Source organism: Lethenteron reissneri, chromosome 28 (genome assembly GCF_015708825.2).
Source record: "Lethenteron reissneri isolate LAM-NWPU_2019-01 chromosome 28, ASM1570882v1, whole genome shotgun sequence".
Classification (NCBI taxonomy): domain Eukaryota; kingdom Metazoa; phylum Chordata; class Hyperoartia; order Petromyzontiformes; family Petromyzontidae; genus Lethenteron; species Lethenteron reissneri.
Window position 1 is genome coordinate 10,262,174 of NC_083806.1, and position 22,170 is coordinate 10,284,343.

The 22,170-nt window shown below is 51.6% G+C and overlaps 1 protein-coding gene across 1 annotated transcript in view; it reads left to right on the top strand.

Annotated features, from left to right (window-relative positions):
* The window catches only part of NLK (nemo like kinase), a 172,614-nt gene that overhangs the window by 110,058 nt on the left and 40,386 nt on the right, over positions 1-22,170 (top strand). Inside the window, exon 3 of the mRNA XM_061562117.1 lies at positions 12,345-12,400. Coding sequence (XP_061418101.1) covers positions 12,345-12,400 — 56 coding nt within the window. The remainder of the gene's footprint in view (positions 1-12,344; positions 12,401-22,170) is intronic.

A 22,170-nucleotide genomic window follows, 5' to 3' on the forward strand; every position in this document is an offset into this window, starting at 1 on the left:
GTTACATTATTCCAAGGGGGTGGTGGGGGGATTTTTGGACTTCCCGTTGGCAAATATTAATAACTGTCCGGTGTTGTATGAAGTGTATTATTCATCGACGCTCATGCGGGTGTGGCTCTGTGGTCAGAACTTTTTGACTCGGTGGGAAATTTGCGATTGCAAACGCCGTTCGGGTTTGACCCCTTCATTCCCCTTCAAGCTTCTGGCGTTGATTATATGTGATTCCCACAATAAATCGTCGCCCTCCTTGTCATAGGAATGTGGAATTTTTACTCCTGGTTCATGGCCAGCCAATGGAGATATAAGAGTCACGCAATTGCCCATGAGAAAGACATTTGGTGTTTGTTTACTTTTAACGACAGAATTTAAGTGCCAGTGGCTTCGTAACTGGGACATCTAAGTAATAATAAAACAATTTGCACGCAGGAAAAGTGTGGGTACTGCCATCTCCTGCAAGACGTTAGGCCCAGTGTGAAAGAGATTGGCCAGAATACTAAAATTTCACTGTGTAGGAGTGAATTGCAATCAATGCAGTTTCAGTGTTTGATGGACAACCCAAGTACAAAATGTTCATCAGCTACGACGGCGCTTGCTGAATTTTCACCGCCTGCAAGGGCGGTGAAAATGTTTTTTTTTGCGCGCGCTCGCAAACTTTATAGCAGCCCAATTGCTGTATTTGTGCGTGTGTACGTACCATACAATCGGTTTATTTTACAGTGACCAGCCAGTTTAAATCCTTAAATGGACGAGAACCTTCAGGTGTCGGTCAACTCCACTGACGTCGCATCGGCAGCTTACTGCTGGAGGGGGCCTCCAAAGAGAGGGGGCTCTGCAAAGGGTGTTTTGGCCTACTCCTCCAACGCTGGCCAGAACATCTTGGAGTGCCCACAATCTACCCCGCCCCCCGGGTGACCAGCACCAACATCAACCCGTGCACGCACGTACGTTGAGCTTCTTTCGCACGAGCGTACGTAGCCAACCGCATTGGCCTGCGGTGTGCCCCCGCTTTATACTGCTGGGTGGACGTAAGGCGGCGGAGGAGTGGGTGTGGTGGTAGGCGACTTGGAGCCTGCACCATTGTTGCAACTGCCGCGCCGGGAGATGGAATAGAACCGCCGACTTGACCATTACGCCACGGCCGGCATTCCGCTCCCGCTCCCGCTCCCCCACCACCCCCCTCCCCCTTTGGTGGTAGGGGTCGCGCAACGAATGAAGCCGTGGCGAAGGGTCGAAGTGTTCCAAAAAAACTTGCGCGTTCACGTGCGGGGTGCTAAGGAGCCTTAATGCATGCGTGCGGGGAGGCAGCGCACTGCCAGATGGACCGACAAGTGAATTACGCAGGAAGCTGTCAGCCAGCGCTTTATCCCCCTGTCTGTGGCATTAAGGGATCTCGGAGGAGCACGTCAGAGAAGTGCGCTCGGAGTGACTCGAAGAGATGCGAGAGTGGAAACACATGAATTAAAGAATAAACAAACCAAAAAAATCTAATGCGCCACATCGGCCGTGCAGTTTGTGGCGGGACACTTTATATATATATCCACATATAAAACAAAAAAAAATCCAGAACTTGATATATAAAACGAATTGTCACGTAACAGTGGGGTTAGGATATGTGCAACAGAGAGGGGAGGTGTGCAGATGGTCAAATGGGGGATGGAACAAATGTGTAGGCGTGTGAGATGGATTACAGCTGCTCTTGGTTGTGGAGGAGGGGGTAAAACACTGAAACCCTCGTCACTGGATTTAGACGATGATGACGATGACGACGATGACGCGGGTAACATTCATTCTTTTGTTCTCACTGCCTCCCCTGTAATGCGTTCCCAAAACCACCCATCACTCAGCCAAGCCTCTCTTCTCCTTGCACGCCCAAAAATAGAATTAAAGGAACCCGATGTTTTGGGCTATAGCTGCTGCAGTATCTGCCTTGCGTTATTATCCCTTAGATTCAGTTTACATTCTTTGAAGTGAGTTTTTATGCTGTTGGTCAAATCTCACCGAAAGCCCCGAGGCAGCGCAGACAAAAGACAAAAAAAGGCAAAAATAACAAAGCTGGGATTGAGATCGAGAACGACTCTTTAAAGATCGCTGGCGCATGCACACTCCCCGTGTTTGGATTGCCAAAGCTAAACAAAAACCTCGGTATAAATTGAAGTGGTCCATGATCAATCACGGACCCGTACGACCGCAACCATCAGCTGCCCCCTTACGCGCGCTGTTGCTCAGCCGTGGCGAGCGCCGGTCCGTGCAGGGGGGGGTGGGGGGGTCCGGGGGGGGGGGGGGCGCAGGTTTTAGCTCGTCGGGGCCTGTTTGTTTCTTCGCGAGTGCCGCCAATCCACAGGGCTCTTCTTTAAATCTTTTGAAACGGTAGAGATTCTTTTGCCGCGTCCTTTGGATTGCACCGCCGCGTGCTGTTTCGGTGCGATGTCAGACGTTTCGGTCCATGCCCCGGGAACTTCTGGGTTTGCCCGCAGGTACTTGAGCGATCTTTTGTTTTTTGTTGCGGCACGTTTAAAAAATGTTTGTTAAAATCTGGCATTTTTTATTTTTTGCGTGTCATTTTGTCCCCGTCCGATGTCCCGCGGGCGGATTCAACACAGCTTGCGCCAGCTGCATTTCTCTTGCCCTGTCTTAACAAACCATTTTTGTTATCGTCCTCATCATCATTGATATAAACGAACTCGTTCACACGACGGCCACTGACGACACACCCTTTGACCGAAGCCATGCTCTTTTTTTTCCTTCCCCGCCGAAGAAGCTTCCCATCGCGCGGAGAGCAAAACTGAATTGAGTTTCCTGCAGAAGATCCCAGCACGCGGAGCAAAACGTCGGACGTCACACGCCGAATTGCCCTTCAGCAGGGGCGAGCATTGTTTTAGCGCAAACGCAAACAAAAAAAAGACCCCGTTCGGCAGAGGCGGGTTGATGTTTTTTTTTGTTTTCAGAAGCTCCGAAAGGGCCTCCTCTCCCTCCGTGGTAGTCTCCACGATTGTGCGCACTAAAAAAAAAAGCGCGGCCAATGCTTTACAAACACAGCGACCGCTTATTTAATGCTGGTGACAGCAGGGGGTGTAAAGTGATTGTGTCTGTGCCGGGTGACCTTTTACAATCTAAATTTATATACGTTACAAAGACACAGATCCCCCCCCCCCCGGATAGCCTGCAGCAGACTATCGGGGCAAGTGCTGTTAGCGAGCAGCACCTATGAAGGCCGGCACGGTGGCACACGAGGGGGGTGGGTGGCCAGCACCACGCCCGGCCGTCTTTGTCTCCCCAGTGGTGATGTTTTTACAGACCGCACCAGGTACCCTTTTGAGGCTGAGTCGACCTACAGGATGCCCAGGACCAGTTCATACAATCGTCACTGGTGTTGGCCGTGAGCGTGACTCAAACTCGGGTTACCGGGTTCGTAGCGCATCGCCTTAACCGCTACACCACCCTTCCCCACTACACTCGCACACAAAAGACAAAGATCCTCCGTATAGCCTTAACAGACTGTAGGGGCAAGTGCTGTTAGCGAGCACCTATGAAGGCCGGAACGGTACACGAGGGGGTGGGTGGCCAGCACCACGCCCGACCGCCTTTGTTTCCCTAGCGGCGATGTTTACACACCGCACCAGGTACTCATTAGAGGCTGAGTCGACCTAGGGGAGGCCCAGGACCGGTTCAGATAATCGTCACTGGTGTTGGCCGTGAGCGGGAATCGAACCTGGGTCGCCAGGTTCATAGCACAACCACTACACGACCACTCCCCACTACACTCGCACACACACACGCGCGCACAGACACGCGCACACACATTCAGACACGTATATACGAGCGTGCATGTTTATTATGCGTGCCAAGCCCCTATGTGTGTTCACGCTTAAAGCAGCGTTTTGTTTTCCCAAGCAGAGATGGCTACTGAGCTATATTTGTCATCTGTAATATCTTCAGCTATCCTTGCAAAGTGTCGAATTATGTAAATAAGTAACCAACAGTTTTGATTTAAAGCTTTCGTGATTGCAGGGATTCATATTCTTGGTTCTTTCAGTAAAGTCACGTAGAAGGGAAATAATAAAATAATAAATATATATAAAACAATAAAATTATCACGACGTTACGACTGGATTTCACACCTGATGATGATTGCTTGTGTTGCAGTCGAAACGTCGTGAAAATTGTATAGTTATATATATATTTTATTATTTCCCTTCTACGTGACTTTACCGAAAAGAAACAAGAATATCTAACCAACAGTTATGTATTTTCGCTTATAATTTAATTTCAAATTGAACGCAGCGTGTCAATTTTATGTAACGCCAAACTTTTTCTTCCGACGGCCCTCTTCCGTGGGGGATGTCACCGCGGGTCGCCAAAATGACCTTCTCACACGGGGGATGGCACGGCGCTTTGTTGATATCCGCAGGAAATTACACGGCGACTGTTTGTCTCTTCCAAATGCAATGCGGGCGGTGTCAGGCGCAGTGACGGCCACACTCTCACCAGTTCACTTTGTTGTTAAGGCAGCGCTTAATTCAGACGTTGTTATACCCATAGGTTGAAAGCAAGCAGACTAGAATCTCTCCCTCCACACAGGCACGTGTCCCGTCAGCCTGTGAGTATCTTTCGGATTCTAGATTTGAAGCTTTCGTGACTGCAAGGATTCATACTCTTAGTTCTTTCGGTAAAGTCACGTAGGTAAAAAATGAAATTAAAATTAATAAAACAATAAAATCACGACGTTTCGGAGGCAACACAAGTCTCCGTCATCAGGTGGGACCGTCACAGCCAGATTTGTTCGGTGAGGGCACAGCAGCAGATGAGAGTGTGAAGGTAATACCCATCGCTTTCACACTCACATCTGCTGCTGTGTCCTCACCGAACAAATCTGGCTGTGACGGTCCCACCTGATGACGGAGAATTGTGTTGCCTCCGAAGCGTCGTGATTTTATCGTTTTCTTTTTATTAATTTTAATTTCATTTTTTACCTACGTGACTTTACCGAAAGAACTAAGAGTATTTGGACTCCGTTCCGTTCGGTAGCGCTTGTTTAGCTGGGCCCTCTGTGACCTTGGTCTCGTCAGCCGGCCAAGTTCCAGACGTCCAACGCCAGAGCCCTCTATGAAAACTACAGTTGGTGCCGAAGTGACCCAAGTTTTGGTGGGGGGGGGGGGGGGAAGCAGACAAATATGTCTCCTTCGCATGTCTCTGCCCTGCACGTAAAAAAAACATATTTTGCACACATTCCCATCAGCCATGCGACCTCTGGGTGCGCATCATTGCGGCAGCGTTGCTGCAGCACGAGCAAAACCGTGGACCGCTTTTGCCATGCGGTGTCTCACCACCAGAGTGTGAGGCTTGCTTGAACTAACGCTCGTGAACTGCCAGGTTGTTGTAGCCAAAAAAACCCTCTCTTTAAGATGCGGGTCCTAGTTTGATGCAAAACTATAATACAAAACGCCGACTAATGTCCTTGCCTAGAATCGGCTCATGTTTAACTGGTCACAACACCTCCAGCTAAGCTTTCAAGGAACCCCGTGCAAAATTGGAAAATATTTTATTTACGTCTCATCCTTTGCTGTCTCTTGCGCATTAAGTGGGTAGCGCACACAAGTGCGTGCATGTGTGTTTGTGCGAGATTTGACCACAATTTTGCGCGAGTTGACATGGCTAGCGCGTAACACCTGGGCTTTAAGCTCATGGTGGCTCCCTGTTGTTCCCCTTCTGTTAGCCAGCCCTCTTCCCATGATGCTGGACTGCAGTATCAGATGAATAGGTAAAGATAAAGGTGCAGCCCTGCAATGTCTTGCCCATGCCTCTGCTTGCAGAGGGTCTCCAATGAGAGGGAGCTCTAGAGAGTCCTTGGGTATTTGGCCTACTCTTCCACATTGGCTAGACTTCTTGGAAGCGGGTGAGAGTTGTCCCAATTGTACCCAGCCACACTCTACCAGCCTTTCGGATAATTGGGTGGACAGGAGTGTGTGGAGAGATTGAATGAACTTGCTCCGCTGTTGGAATATCCGCGCCGTGGGATGGAACCGGCGACCTCTGGATTGCAATTCCGGTGTGCGAGAGCCGTCCATGCCACGAGCAGCAATTTCCTAAAACGTCCACGTCTTTTGTAGTACGTCAATTTGTGTGCCCGTCTTTGATTGAGGGTTTGCTTGTTGATCAATATCTGTTCATGGGGAAAAAAAGCTGCTCGTCCATCAATTCACAACTCCTAAATCTGTCACCTTAAAAGTTCTCAAGCGATCGAATTAAAGTGTGAACGCCAACTATGTTCGGCCAATCGGATTGCTCGCTTTTGTCACTTTTAGGAGGGGGCCGTAGCGACGAAACATTTGCCCGTTCCCTGCTTACAAGGCGGTGTGTGAGTTGGTGCAGGGGAACAGTGGCGTCGCACGCTGCGCTATGAAGCCGAACGACCAGGGTTTAATTCCCAGCCACGACTGACATCGGTGAAAAATGATAAGAACAATACATGGACTTCCTCCACTTAGTGGTCTGTTCGTAAGTCGATTTGTTCGTAAATCTAACTTTACTCCTGTCGATTCCAAACATTAAACACCAGGAATGGCTTTAAAAGTTGTGTAATCCCCTGTAGATGTAGATGCCACTGCTACTTGTTGTTGTTATCTTACAGTTAGATTCTAATGCACCAATGAGATGACCGAATCGAGCGATTTGAAAATGTCCGGAATTCTCTATTTTAATTCCAGAGGCAATGTCACTGCCGCCGATCTCGGGCCTTATGAGAAAAAAAAAGAAAATCTAATTTGGTTGGTAACCCGCGTGGGTTGCAGTGGCAACAACCGGCTCCGGTTGGGGGCGAGTAGGGGGGGGGGGGAGGTTGTTTTTGGGGCCGCAGGTGCGTGCCTGTGCCTGTGCCTGTGCGTGCGTGCGTGCGTAGGAGGGGGGTGGTGGCGCTGCAGCCGCAGCCGTGAGCCTGCTTCTAAAATCTGCTGAAATCCACGGGAGCCGCATTGATTTATCCGAGGCCGCGCTATTTTTACCCAAGCTTGCCACGTCGCCGCCGCTCGGATAAGATGAAGCACTCGCGTACGCGCTCCCCCGCAGGCCCAGTAATTGGCTGCAAGGCTCAGCCCCCCCCCCCCTGCCCTCCTCCAGCCCTCCTCTTGGTCCCAAATGCCGACCCCCACCCCCTCCACCCAGCAATGGAGCGGTCGACGTTCACAAGGCGAGCGGAGGAGCGGAGAGGGGAAAACCGAGAAATGATTAAATACATTTAAACGGTGCCTGCGGGTGCTGCTGTGGTGTGATGGTGCACACTCTGGACTTTAACGTTGTTATTGTTGTTATTATTATTACTCCGCTTCTTTACCCTGGAAAGCTCTCGTCAAGTCTCGAGAATTTTTTTTTCAGGAGGGTCTCTCTTGAGCTTCCTCAAGTGAGAGGTCCTTTCAACAATGCCTTACCTGCCACAGATAGTTACATATTCAGCAGAGTTAGTTTGATTCTGGGTGGAGCGGTATTGCAGTGGTTCGCAAAACTGCACCGCCATGAGCGCAGCGACCTGGGTTTGATTCCTGGCCGCGGATAACGGCGGTGGCAGGCGATTTCTGAAAAGGTTCTGGTCTGCCTTCACCAACACTGCACTGACTAGAGTGGTGAAGTTTGGTAAAACAATTCCAATGATTGGCACAGCGGTGGCAAGATGTTAACTACCTCGCCTGGTATACAGGAAGTTGTGGGTTCGATCCCGACCCTGACGCCTGCTGCTGTATGTTTCGAGTTTTTGCAGGTCTCTCTCTCCCCCCGTGGTCGCGTGGATTTGTCTCCGGGTCTTCCGGTTTTGCCCTCCACATTTCGAAACGTGCGTTTTAGAGTATTTGGCTGCTATGCATTTCCACGTGATAAGCCACTTCGTTGAGCTGTCATTTGTGGCCAGGTTGCTTCTGAAAAATAACTATATAGCTCAGCGGGCCTTACTTGGTGAAATAGAAAAAAAATGTTCGTTTAGTTTTTTGAGGAGGCCTTCATCTGGTATTAAATGAATAAAGGACAGTTTTTCTTGCCCTTGGCGGCGTCTCGTTGCCGTTGGTTATTTGGACGGGGGTTTGCGCGCGATCACCGCGACGATCCTCGTATATTTTTGCCGTGATGTGCCATCACAATGCTATCGGTGATCACTTTGACGGCCGTCTCGGTCATCCTCGCGTCTTGAGTCTCGGCGGCGATCCCGTTGTGCCAAACTAGCGACTGTTGATGGTAATCGGCGAAAGGTCACGAGTGACGACGGCCGTGACGATTGCCGACCGCTCGCGCCGTACGCGCTTGCATGTGCATCGAGCGTCAACATTGCGGGAGGGGGCAAACAGCAACAGCAGCAGCAGATGTGTCAGTTTGGACTGTGCTTTTGGTGGAATGTAAATACGAGCAGCCTTGTGTTTTTAAGGCTTTTTCTGGACAGTGTCGCAGCAGGCTGATGGCACCAGGCGAATAGCCGCGCTCGTTTAATCGCTCGTGATTTATCGCCGCATGCCGACCGTGAATACCTCCAGACACCCCACGCTGGCTGCTGCGCATGTTGCAAATAAATAAGTAGGCAGAGGCGCAGCCATGCAATTGCTTGCTCATCCCACCGCTGGCTGAAGGGGCCTCCACCGGAGGGAGCTCTATAGGGTATTTGGCCTCCTCTTCCACGCTTACCAGAGACGGGGGGGGGGGGGGGGTGTGGGGGAGTACCTATACTCTTAAGCTTTCACGAGCAATATTATTCATAATAAACATTTAAATGTAACCCTCCACCACCCGACACGGCCAATCAGCACCCGGCGAATTGCCCGATGATGCTGGATGTAATTACCAGCGACACGTCGTACTCAAAAACTGTAAATGTTGTGGATTCACTCTTCAACACACCGGTGGGCTAAAGTAGTGAACTATTTATCTCTTGTCAACGTGACACTTTTTTGCTGATTGGCCGTGTCGGGTGGTGGAGGGTTACGACACATTTATAAATAACGCGATCTAACCCAAAAACTTTATTATGAACCTACATTCTGCCCTACCGATAGACTGTGTAGTTGTAATATAAAGGGGCAGGGTGGGGGGGAGGTGGGGTGGAATTTTAAAAGAACTCAAATTGAAAAGGGCACTGAAGAGAAGTAACCGTCAACGCTGCTGTACAGTGGCCTTTTTCAAGCGACGGGATATATATTTTTTACACACATCGGCAAATGAGCAGGCGGCGTGGCTGCTGGGTCAGCACACGGAATGATCATCCGAGATGCTACAGAACCTCAACTGCCGAACTTTGAACCCCCCCAGACTCGAAAATCTCTTGAACCGTGGTTTTACGCTGCCTAATCACGAGGACGCCCGGGCGATCCCCAGATAGAGAAGGGGGGAGGGTGGTGGCCTTGCAAAATGTCTGGGTTTGACATTCTTAGTGAAGATATGCATTTAACAAGCGAACTCTCCGCGCCCCGCACGTCCACAATTTGCTGTCAACAAAATCAGCGTGGGGCCGGATGTGCCTTTCTTTTTGTTGCGAGCGCAAGACGAACGAGTCTCGCCCTCGCTGCACGCGCGACAATTTCACCGCCGCGGCTCCGTCATTTAACTATTTATAGCACCGTGCGAAGGTAGAGAGGGCCCCAATGTGCCGCAATTTCTGATGAACACTTTGAAATAAATTTCCGACAACTTCAAAGCCCCGAGGTGTGGTTCAATCCCCTTTACTTCTACCCAGACGTCCGTGTGTTTATGCGAGAACCTTCAGAATGTTCCGTCAAAGTGTAGTGCGTTTTTGCTCGTGTACAGCGCTGTTGACGCAGCGTCGGACAATAATAAAAACCTTCGGCCTATCGGTTCGGCTCAAGGATGAGCGAATGCCAAAAGTGTATGGCTTCAAATTTGATTTTAAAGATTCGACTGTGACGGTCCCACCTGATGACGGAGACTTGTGTTGCCTCCGAAACGTCGTGATTTTTATTATTTTATTTTTATTAATTAGAATATCATTTTTTACCTACGTGACTTTACCGAAAAAACTAAGAGTATGAATCCTTGCAGTCACAAAAGCTTCAAATCTAGACTCCGTTACCGTTAGGGCAGAGCAGCACAGCACAGCGTCTCGCTCCGTCTCTCGCGATTGCCTTACCCAGCGTGCTTTACGGTGGGGGGTGGGACTTACCTCGCGGCCGCGCGTTTTCGCAGCGGCATCATATTCGTTCTGTCCTCGAATGCAGCCATCCAGTGGTACACATTAGAGCCTAATCTCATGCTCAAGAAGAAGAAGAATTACTATTTACAACCCTTTCGTCAATCCACTCCCGGATTATATTAATCGTGTGCAATTTTAAACAACAGCCGTATCAGACATGAGTACATTCTTAATCGGCATTAATCATTGGTTCACTGCAGCTCACAAGACCTCGGTCCCTGCGAGGCTTGCGGCGGAGTTAGTAGATGTCCATGTGGTGCTCGGCATTTGAAGGCCTGAAGACTCGGAATCATCGGTGACCTCGCCGACAGTGTGCTCAGGGAGAGGCAGTTCCATATCCGGACAGCAGAATGAATGGGTGCCTCTGTCGAGGGAGCACGTTCTAGATGAAGCCCCCCCCTCCCCACGTCGTTGTAGGTCACGGAGGTTGTGTTGACCGTGCTTTGCCACGCCGGTTGTGGGGGGCGGTGTTGGTGAAGTGTTGGGGCAGTGGCCGCCAGGATCAGTTCAGATATCGCTCACCGCTGGTGTTAACCATGGACAGGAATCCGTCGTAGGGTTCGTAGTGCAATGTGCGAACCAGGTCTTGCCACCATTCCAGCCATTATTCATATTACGTGGCGTTAAAGTGCTCTGTTTTTAACCACCGTGAAGTCATTAGTTGTCGATGCTGAGAGTAAATCACACTTACAGGAATCACAATTATTATTTTTAATCTCAATTAAGCCTAAGATGAGAGCTTAATTTGAGCTGGAACTATCTGGTTCGGCATCCGGAAAAATATATCTGCATCCCCAGAGCACCGCCTCTCGCTACGGGCTGTGGCTGCCAGTCACGTGCCCACTCCAGTTCCACCAATGAACCAAAAAATATTCGGTGAGAATTAAGCTATGCGTGGGACGGTGCTTATACAGGGTGCTTAAAAAATATTTTAACACTTATATGAGACTATCGTTTTCAAAGAACTGATTAATAATACACTAACATGATGACAAATGTGATGTTAATAGCTTCAAAAAGCCAGTCTCCACTTGTTCGCCATCGTTGTGAACACACATGGCCTGGAATCTTCTCCCAGGTGGTATTGTTGCAAATTCTCAGGAGTGTTAACATTTTATTTAAGCACCCTGTAATACCTACCCCGTTGGCTCTCCTAAGCCAGTTGGAAGCAATTCCACGTTCGTATGGCATGGATGGGTCTCGACATCAGATCCAACCAGTGATCTCTATAAATAGATGTGCGTTTCGTGGCCATTTCACTGTCGACGGCACACCCTGCCCAGCCAGCACGATGTGGACAACTGTACCTCGGGGCCATGAGATGTAATCTGTCACACGCGTGTTTGTGAAGCGGCAGCAGAAAAAAAAAGTACATTGTGACAACGGCGCGTCTTATCATTTTCCCCTTTGTCTCTGTCGTCTCTCGGTTGCTGCGGTCGCAGGACAATTATCGTCATTATTTTGGTGGGGGGGGGGGGGCGGTGGGAGTAAGCGGACTTTTGAGCCGCGATAACGGTGATTGACGACAGCGCTCCAAAGTGTTTTTGGGTTTGTGCGCCGGCTTTTGTTTGGCACGATGTCTGATGTTGCTTGCCACCATTTTGGAAGCTTTGTCAGGAACCGAATTCTGTAAGGAAAAGCTCCCCAACAGGTGGAGTGAAATGTCGGCCATCGTGTGCCGATCAACACGCGGCACATCGCGAAAATACATCGGAGAACGGTACAGCGCAACCGCAAAAACCTATGCCATAGTAATGGTGGCAAGATGTTAACTACCTCGCCTGTTATACAGGAGGATGTGGGTTCGATCCCGACCCTGACGCATGTATATTTATAGTTTACATGTTCTCTCCGTGGTCGCGTGGATTTTTCTCCAGGTTTTTCCCTCCACAGAATCAAAATCACGCGTTTAGAGTATTTGGCTGCTACTCCGTGGTTTATCAAGGCCAGAGTATCACGGTTTGGCTCCTGTTGGGCATAGCGACCACCCATACCATCGAGGCATCGCGCTGGCTCGGCATAGAGGTGCCAGCGGAAAGAAGGGGGTCTCTGTTGTGACTCCACATGCACTGGGTGGGGGGGTCCATTGTTTGTGTCGTTCTTAAAGCCATGTGCTCACACCAATGTCTCTCCCCTCCCCACCCTGGGCCTGTTGTTTCTCTACCTGCAGGTCCTTTCAGCCCTCGACATCCTGCAGCCGCCTCACCTCGACTACTTTGAAGAGATGTATCCTTTTGGGAGGTGCACGCCGGCTGGTCTAAGTGTAGTGTATGTCGACTGAAGCGCACACACACCGTTGTAGGAGGCAACGCGTTTACTAAACAGTTCACTGTACACCGGGTTCTGTTGCTCAGTGTGGCTAACTTGTTCTAGGCTGCTCACTATGTGCCTGTCTGTGAACTCTCTTGATCCCCGAACGAGCCCCGAATCCCCGAACGAGCCCCGAATCCCCGAACGCACTCCACTTTTATCCCTTGGCCCCGGCCCCCGCCCCTTGCTGTATCAAGGACGGCGCCCCCATTTCTGGCCACGTGTCCTTAACTCCTCCAATCGAGGCCGCGCTTCCGGTCACGTGTTCTTAGCTCGTCCAATCGGGGCACCCGGTGCTCCGGCTGTATTCACAGGCACTAAGTACTCTTTGGGTCTTTCGGTAGAGTCCAGTAGATGGGACGATTGCTTGTGTTGCGAATCGAAACGTCGTGATTTTTTATTACTTTTGATTATTTTTCTATCTGCGTCACTTTACCGAAAGAACCCCAAAGAGTGTGAATTCCTGCAGTCACGAAAGCTTTAAGTCACTACAGAAGTGCGTGTGTGTGTGCACGTATAATGGGGAGCGGTGGTGTAACAGTTACTGCGCTGCGCTACAAACCCGGTGACCCGGGTTCAATTCCCACTCACGGCCAACACCAGTGACAATTATCTGCACCGGTCCTGGGCTTCCCTTAGGTCGACTCAGCCTCAAATGAGTACCTGGTGCAGTGTGTAAATATCATCAATGGGGAGACAAAGGTGGTCGGTTGTGGTGCTGGCCACCCACCCCCTCGTGTGCCACCGTGCCGGTATTCATAGGTGCTCGCTAGCAGCACTTGCCCCAACAGTTTGTGAAGGCTATACGGGGAATCTTTGTCTTTGTTTGGTACCGGTCCTCCCTTAGGTCGACTCAGCCTCAAATGAGTACCTGGTGCAGTGTGTAAACATCGTCAATGGGGAGACAAAGGCGGTCGGGCGTGGTTACTGGCCAAACACCTGCGCGTGTGCCACTGTTCCGGCCTTCATAGGTGCTCGCTAACAGCACTTGCCGCAACAGTCTGTGAAGGCTATACGGGGAATCTTTGTACTTTTTGTGTGCGCGCGTCTTTGACCATTGTGGGGAGCGTCAGTATCACGGACAGCGCACTCCGCTGTGAAGTTTGGGGGTGTCTCTCTGACCACACCACAACCCCCCCGTCGTGTGCAGTTTCGGCCTAAATCAGGTCTTCACCAACAGCACTTGCCCAACATCCTGTGTGGGCTCTATACAGAGTGGGTCTTTGTCATTGTTTGACCATCGCCGGACTCAAAAGTGGGAAGGTCGGGAGTTCAAATCCCAGTAGGGGGTTTATTCGGCCCATCATCCCCCCCAGAGTCATAAAACATGGTTACTGATTTGTCCTATTTTCTATGTCTGCACAATTGCGCTGCCGCTCAAGCGAGCACTGCTTTGGAAGGAAGCTCACCGGTGGTCGTTCTTTGGATCCACTCGGCCCCGCTATAGGAATGTGGAATGGTCACGATCAGAAACGAGCCCCCAATCTGGTGATCGCCGCCCCGGGGGAGAGACGTGTTTTGGACGCGGGCGAGCGTTCGCCGAGTTTTGTACCCGGGCAGGAACTGCAGAGGATGTGCGGTGACTAAGATGGCACCAGGGGGAACTCATCCCATCGCGGACGAACGCGCACAGTCTGTACCCTGTGCCTGAGCTCGCGGAGCGTTGATTGGGTCGCGGTGTTTTGCGCAAATTCCCTTTCAAGCTCCGCTCTTGGCTGTGAACCTCCGGGGTGGGTGCCTCATCCCGGTAGCCGGGAGCACCGCTCGCTCGCTCGTGCGAGTGGCTCGGCTCGGCTCAATCGGCAAACTCCTGCGAGGTCGTGCCGCCGCAGTCGCCGTCGTCACGCCTGGTTCGCTTCGACTGCGCGGCGTTCACTTTCTGTCTTCAAGCACGCGACGATGCGTTGAAATTCATTCGTTCTTTTTTTTGCGATGAAGAGGAGCCTGGAAGGACATGGTTACTGTCAGTCGCATTTTTTGGGTGATCGGGCGGTTACCTTGGTGGCCCCTAGTTGTGGAATCCCCGACCATTGGACATCAGCCTTACGGACAAAACAGCTTTCTTCTAATTATCCCTTTGCCTCTCTGGCTCTCACTCTGCCATCCCACTTTATTATCTGCGTCATTTCTTTTCATTCTCACTCACGGTGCCTTGAGACATTACCGTGACAGGTACTTCATTAGCGCTAATTATTATTCGTATTTGTAATAATCGGAGGCCTTTCTGTGCAGTGCTCCGGACACGGCGTCCCATCGCGAGCTCCTCCAGCATGTTCCATCTCGTCCTCTGCGTATTGTAAATGTTACCGTTAATCAAAATGTTAACATCAGTCGAAACCATGGGGGTCTTATGGGAGGCGAAACGTCAACCGAAAAAAACGTTAACTAATGTCACTGTTAACCGAGGGACTTGTGTATTTTCAAACAAGAAAGGGAGGGATACTGGTGTGTGTATGTATATATATTTGCTACCCTGAGCCTTTGATGGAGACGCAACAATCCCACGGGAGTGGGTGAGGTTATCCGGGGGATAACCGCTGTTGACTACCCACGCAAATTTGTGCTCGTTTTACCGGCCATGGCAAGGATGAGGCCTGTCCAGGATTGGAGGGTCACAAACACTTTGGCCAGAGTAGCGCCCGCCTGGGATTTTCCACGGCACAGCTCCGCCACGTTACACCGCACCCTCCTGAGCTGACAACTGGAACCTGTCTTCTGGTCCGTTGATTGGCTCAAGCAGCTCAGGGAAATGTGGGGGTTACAGACTCCCGTGACACACGGGTGGGTAGGCAGATAGACAAACGCAAATCCCCCATAAAAAGCCATACAAGACTGTTGGTGCTAGTGTTGTTTACGAACACCTTTTGAAGGCTGGAACGGGCACACAAAAGGAGGGTGGTCAGCCCCACGCCCAGCCGCCTTTGTCTCCCCAGTGCCCATGTTTTACGCGTCGCGCGTTCCGGCAAACGAACGCGCGAGCGCACGCCCGAGGCAGGGCTGCCCATTACCCCGCACCAGGCCGGATGGGAGATAAAACGAGGTTCCGCATTTTCTCTGCATTTGTTTACTAATGCCCTTCTTGGATCCCGGGGGGGGGGGGGCAGGGATTGTCGCCTTCTAACGGGGAGCGTTAATTTTGGAGCGATTGTTGCAAAAATGGCAGCGCGTGGTCGGGGGGTGCCGGCTATTTTTATCCCAGCGCGGCAGCCGCTAAATAAAGAATGATCTAATATCGTGCCTTTTATTATTAAGGGGTGAATTATTAACACGGGATGGTTGAGCAAAAACACAACACGATATTTATTTAATGTGAGAAAAACAGCTCTGTAGGAGGCGACGCACGTATATCTGCGGCCTGCGTGTAGATGTCAGCCACTCGCACGGCTCTCTGCAGCATCGCCTCCCCCCTCTGTTCCTCTCTCGGTGACATGTCTGACGTCCCTTCGTCTCGTCTCTCTCTCTCTCTCTCATGTGTGGCTTCGGCGTATTCGCCGCGAGTGCGACCCAGGCGCCGTTGGTGGCAAGATGTTAACTCCCTCGCCTCGTGTGGAGGAGGTGGTGGGTTCGATCTCGACCCTGGCATCTGCTGTATATTTGGAGTTTGCGTGTTCTCTCCTGTGGGTCACGTGGATTTTTCTCAGTTTTTTCCCTCCGCGTTTCGAATCGACATCGCGCGTTTAGAGAAATTTGGCTGCTGTACGTTTCCACACGGTGAGCTGCGTCGTTGAGCTGTCGTTTGTGGTGGCCTAGTGGCCAGGTCGCTCCTGAACAACAGCTTTGCAGCTCGGTGGGGCCTCATCTGGTAAAATACAAAATAACATAAAAAATATATATATATGCATAACGCTGGAGGACCGTTTTCATGTACAAATAAAATTGCGGATACTTTAAAAAAAATTTCTCGCAATAAATATTGGTTTAATAATTGTGTATTTAAAAAAAAAAGTGATTGCGTTGGCCAGTTGTGCATAGGCGCAACTAACACAAACTTAACAATAATAATGTTCTAAAAGGGAAAAACAGCTGAGAGGCAATGTAACGGAAAATGGACCATAATAGCACAGTGACCAAAATATGTCTTCTCATAGTAATGATGACTATTTTTCTCACCGATGATGACAAATGTCTTCATGCGCTCGTTCGGAAATTCCTCGTGGCGTTGCGCTCCTGTCGTCTCTGTCGATGTGAGCAAGGAAGTGAGAACGGCAGCCAAGTCGGCAGTTTCACGGCAATCTGTCCAGGTGCCGCCCTGGTCGTAGCCGCTGGCGCTGCTGTCGCCGGCTGCCTGCGACGCTCGTCGGCAAGGGGACCGGGAGAGGGGGGGGGGGGGCGGCAGCGTCCCCAGCCTACGCACCCCCCCCCCCACCTTTGTGCCCTCTTGCGTGGTCCCCGAACCTCGCTATCGATTGTGGCTGAGGGGGTCTCGGAGGCTTAAGTGGAGGCTGGCGGTATTGTGGCGGGGGTGTGGGTGCTCTGGGTATTGGGCGATGGGCAAGCAGGCAGGGGGGGGGGAGGCGTTGTGGCCGGGCCGCGCAGTGGCAGAGGCGAGCGAGACACTTGAGAGCGACCTTTGTGCCCTCCCGTTGCCATGGCTTGATGGGTGACCTTTTCGGGACCCTCGTTTGAGTGTTTGGTGAACGGTAAAACAATGGGTGATCCAGCCGTGGTTGAATATTAGTAAATAAATAAATAATGCAGTACTTGGGGGGGGGCAAGGGGGGGTGTTGGCGAATATAATAGATGGCTGTAGCTGCATTGTAATTGGAGGCAGCTTCCCCCTGTGCTGCTCTCCCCCACCGTCCCCGTAAGAGCGCAGGATTTAGAGGGCCTGACAAAAGCGAGCAGCCCTAGAGGAAGGGAGGAAGGAAGTGGGGACGCGAGTGTTTACAGCGCCGTCGTGCCGGCCCTGCGGTGCGCCCGTGCGTCAGGGGACGGCGCGCAGCGAATACCGCTTTGTGGAAGTTCCGGCGGAGACCAGCTCCTGCCGTGCGAATGCGGAATGTCCGTCGCTGCCTTGAAGGCCCCCCCCCCCCCCCCGACATCGCAGCCGTGAGCGCGTTAAGACCCGTCACACGAGCCCCTTGATGAACCCGGATCGCCTGTCTGCGTTATCGCACGAAGGGCGCGCAGTTGCAGGTCGTCTGCGTGGAATTCGATGCAGTCGCCGACTTGCAGTTCGACCGCAGACTGAAACGTATCCTCGGCAAATTCTGAGCCGCGTTGCAGCGCCGCGTCGAGGGAGCCGCCGGTGACGGTACAGAGCCGAGTCGCCGAGCATCGTGGGAGGGGGGGCGATAAGCGCGAGGGCTGACAAAGAATTGAGTCTCATTGCTACCGCCGATCGGGACTCAACCGCCCCGACAATTCAACCCCAGACATTCCTTCTTGGGTGGGGGGGGGGGGCGAGTGGGCAATTTGTGTGCGAATGATCACGTGAAAACATAAAAAAACACGAGGACGCTGAACAGAAGCTCAGGGATGGCAATGCAAGCTAACGTTTCCCAAACTTTGTTGTGCCATCGCGATACAGCGCTGGGCTTGCGTACGAAGGTGAAAGGCGCTGGGCAGTCCTGCAATTCCTTGCTCACCCCACTCGTGGAACCAAGGGGCCCTCCGCTCGAGGGTGCCCTCGAGAGAGGACCCTCTCGGCTGACGTTTTGGCCTACTCTTCCACACTGACCCAGACGTCTTGGAGGAGGTGTGCGAGCTTCTCGCCCTGCACCCCACCGCACGCAAACTTGTCGGTCGTGGTCCTGTACCATACCCAATTATATTGCCAAGCAAGACATCGGCTGCCGGTGGGATTCAAGGCACTTGGCCTATTGTTTCAATTGCCGCGCCGGGAGGTCGAACGTGACGACTTCTCGTTTGCCAATCCCAGCCTGCCGACCACTAATACCGCGGCAGCGTCCGTCCGTGCGAAGACCTACGGGGCGCAATTGTACAAGCGCATACAATTCCGCAACGCGTTGCGCTACCTGTGCATTTGTGTCATCTGTGCGTTTACGAGCTGATGGTTTTTGTTTCTGTCCTCGCGCGGAGGGAGCGGCGCTTCCGCTTGCCGTAGGGCCCGTTGTGGCGAGCGCCTCCAATGGAGAGAGCCCAACTTTAATCGGCTAGTCAATTTGGGCGTGACAGCGCCGCTTGGCGCTCTCGGTATAATCTCGTGTGCCACGGGAACTTTTAATGTCCGCTGGTGGACCCCCCCCCACATATGAAGCCGTTACACAGATTGCGTCAATTAATCAACGCTCCCGGATAATTGTTGCGTTAACGGATTTTCGCCGAGGAGTGAACGTGACCCGCGTGGGGATCGTCGAAGCGAGCTCTAGCGCACATTATTTTTTTTTTTTGCCGGTCGGATATCGCTCCTCGGTTTCGGTCTCTCCTGCCAGACTCCCCAGCAACAAGAGCAGCAGCAGCAGCACGCTTTGCGAGCGTGCTGCTGCTGCTGCCCGCTGCCCGCTGCACTCTGCACTCTGCCGGCGCTGTCGCCGGTGAAGCTGCCGCCGCTGCCACCATGTCCACTGCCTGGCTTTGCACGTGCACACGTACAGCCCGTTTTGTCGATCCACTGCTGGATGAGGGGCTCCCCCCCCCCACCCCGCCTGCCCCGTTCCTCGCAATGCTCGTGTGCAGGTGCTCCGTGGATTATTACTCGGCAGGATTGTCAGAAATGGCAGCGGCTTGGGAAGGGCTTTCATCCGGCAGTGGATTAACAGCCAGGGCTGATGGTGATGATGATGATGAATGCTGATTAGGCTGTAGAATATTATGCACGTTTGGATTTGATTCTTCTTGGCACTGACGGCTCCTTAAGAACAGGTTAACTTTTGGGATTAACTCGCGATTAGTTGAATATCTCTAAACGTGTTTGTTAAATCACGGTTCGCTTAAAACAACAACAAAAACTTGATATGCTGCAACAACCAAAAAGAGCAATAGCCCAATTTTAATCTTCCAATGTAATTCGAGAAGAGGCACGAGGTGCAAACTTCCGTGACCTTTTTGTAAGCCGATGCACGAGCAGCTGCTTGGCTGAAGTTGAACGCTTTCTGAGAAGTGATCCCGGGGAATTGACCTTTTCGTGCGATAAGTGGCCGATTTTTCTTTCGTGATCTCACATGCAAATGCGAAGGCAGTTGCGTTCAACTTGTTTTATTTTTGAATCCCGTGCGTGTGAGCGTTCCCCACCCCCCGCCCCCCACTTTAATGGGGGGAAACGGATAGCTTGCCTTTGTCTACCATTGCCGCGTCGAGTCCACGGTTTGATTCCTCCGTCTGTGCCGTTGATTTCTGTGAACGGGTTGATAGAAGAGTGCGCCAACCCACTGTGCCACCGCTCTTGAGCCCCTCGTGACTTATCTCCGATTGCGTTGTGACCCACAGTCTGCCCCGTCGCCGCGTGGCCTTCTACCCAGCGTGCACCTGCGGTTCTTCACCAGGGTGAACTTTACGTTTCCAGCGTGAACCCTTCCAACAGCGTTGCCCTATACTCTCTCTAAAGTGCAACAAAAAGTAGATTTTACCATTTACAAAATAATTGATTTAACCAAAGTGCAATGAATGCTTCGAGTCTACCTGAAATCGGTCAAATACATTTTCTGCAGACACGGTCCAAACCGTGATTTTCTTTTTTTCAAACAAGGTGCGCAAAGAATTTGTAAAATAATGGAGGCATTAAACTTCAAAGGCAAAGGAAGGCAGCGCTGAGTGTCCGCACGCAGCGATCGTAATGTAGACACTCCCGGCTGGGGGAAAATAAGGATTGATCTTTATGCGAGTGGTTTTCGCGAAGTTAAAAGGGCGCGTTATGTACGGGGGGGGGGAGGGGGGGGCAGTCGCCTGACGCGCTACGCTTCCGTCACGCACGAGCTCCGTTGTGTGCCGCTGGGCACCCGGAGAAATGAATCTTATTTAATTTTAGCTCGTGGTGAAAATCATTATGATTTATAATTAGACGCATCGCACGTACATATCGTGCACCATTGAAGCACTTCCCAGCGAGCGACCTGCGGCCGCAGACGTTACTTCAGGCCGCTTGCGCGCTAACAAAACGGGCGCTGCTGGTTAATCTTCCGATTACGTCTCAATTAGCTAATTGACAGCGCGAAGTGGAGCCGAGGTGAGATCCGAGAAGCACACGTCCCGCCCCCCCCCCACCGCAGCCCACCCAGCAGGGGCCTTGTGCCATCGTTTGGCAGCGGGTGACGGGTCGCCGTTAACCGTCGCGTTGGCGCGCGATCCGCCCCCGTTGCCCGTGCGGCGTCAGAAAGGCGCGCTTCCTCGTGTTCCGGGGTTCGCCGCGGGTTAGGTCGATGGGCGGGGGTCGCGTGTCCTGGGGGGTTACGGCGCGGATGCCACCACCACCGCCGCCGACGTCCGGCTAGAGAGTACTCGTGCTGCTGCTGCTGCTGGGGTGCAGCGGTTCGCAACGCCGGACTGACTCGGACGTGCGACCAGAGGCCGCCAATTCAGTTCTATCTCCCGGCACGGCAGTTGAAACAATGGGGCAGGTGTTTTTTTTTATCCACCCCACCCCCTCCCACCCCCGCTAAGCACAACTCTGTCCACAAGGACGGATCACAGTTTAGTCAATTGGCAGGTGTCGTGTGTTGTGGGATAAAGTGTGCACGCTCCCCCACCCACCCTCTTCCAAGATATTTCACTCCCGTTCAATGTCCCATTCAATGTCCCATTAAGTGTCTCATTCCAATTCAATGTCCCATTCAGTGTGTCATTCAATGTTCCATTGAACGGGAATGAGACATTGAATGTCTCATACCATTCAATGTCTCATTCAATGTCTCATTCCCATTCAATGCCCCATTCAGTGTCTCATTCAATGTCTCATCCCTTTTCAATACCTCATCCCATTCAGCGTCTCGTTCTCTTCCGTTGTCTCATTCCCATAAAATTCCGATTGAATGCGAGTCGGCGACTTCTCGCAGGCAGAGCGACTTGCGCCGTGCGTGCGTGCGCCATTGTGGTGGGAGAGACGCACTCGCCGTGGGAGTCACTTGGCAGTGGATGCCACGGTGGCACCCGCCGCTTCACGTCTTTAATAGCCTTGTTCTGGGACCGAGTCAGTGTTACAAAACATTAAAGCCTGGGCCTGAAAGGTCCTCCTACTCCTCCCCCTCCTCCTTCCCCCCCCTCCCTCCTCTCCCCTCCTCCCTCCTCTCCCCTCCTCATCCTCCTCCCCCCTCCTCTCTTCTTTTCCTTCTTCCTCCTCCTCTTTCGTCTTTGTCTTCTCTTTTCCCATCGAATGTGCCGTAACAAAATCTGCACATGCGGGGTACGATAAAATTAGAAATCGGCGCCATCATCAACAGCGAGCATCTCTTCTTGGTTCTTTCGGTAAAGTCACGTAGAAGGGAAATAATAAAATAATAAAAATAAAACTGAATAAAATACAATTCTCACGACGTTTCGGCCACAACGCAAGCAGCCGTCCTCAGGTGAAGAACAGGTCTAACCGACAGAATACGTCATGAGAATTGTATTTTATTATGTTTTATTTTTATTATTTGATTATTTCCCTTCTACGTGACTTTACCGAAAGAACCAAGAAGATGAATCCCTGCAGTCACGAAAGCTTTAAATCGAGCATCTCATTTCACCAAGCTAATCTGGCAAAATCCTGGGGAGTTCGGTGGCACTGTTGGCACTGGCCAATGCACGAC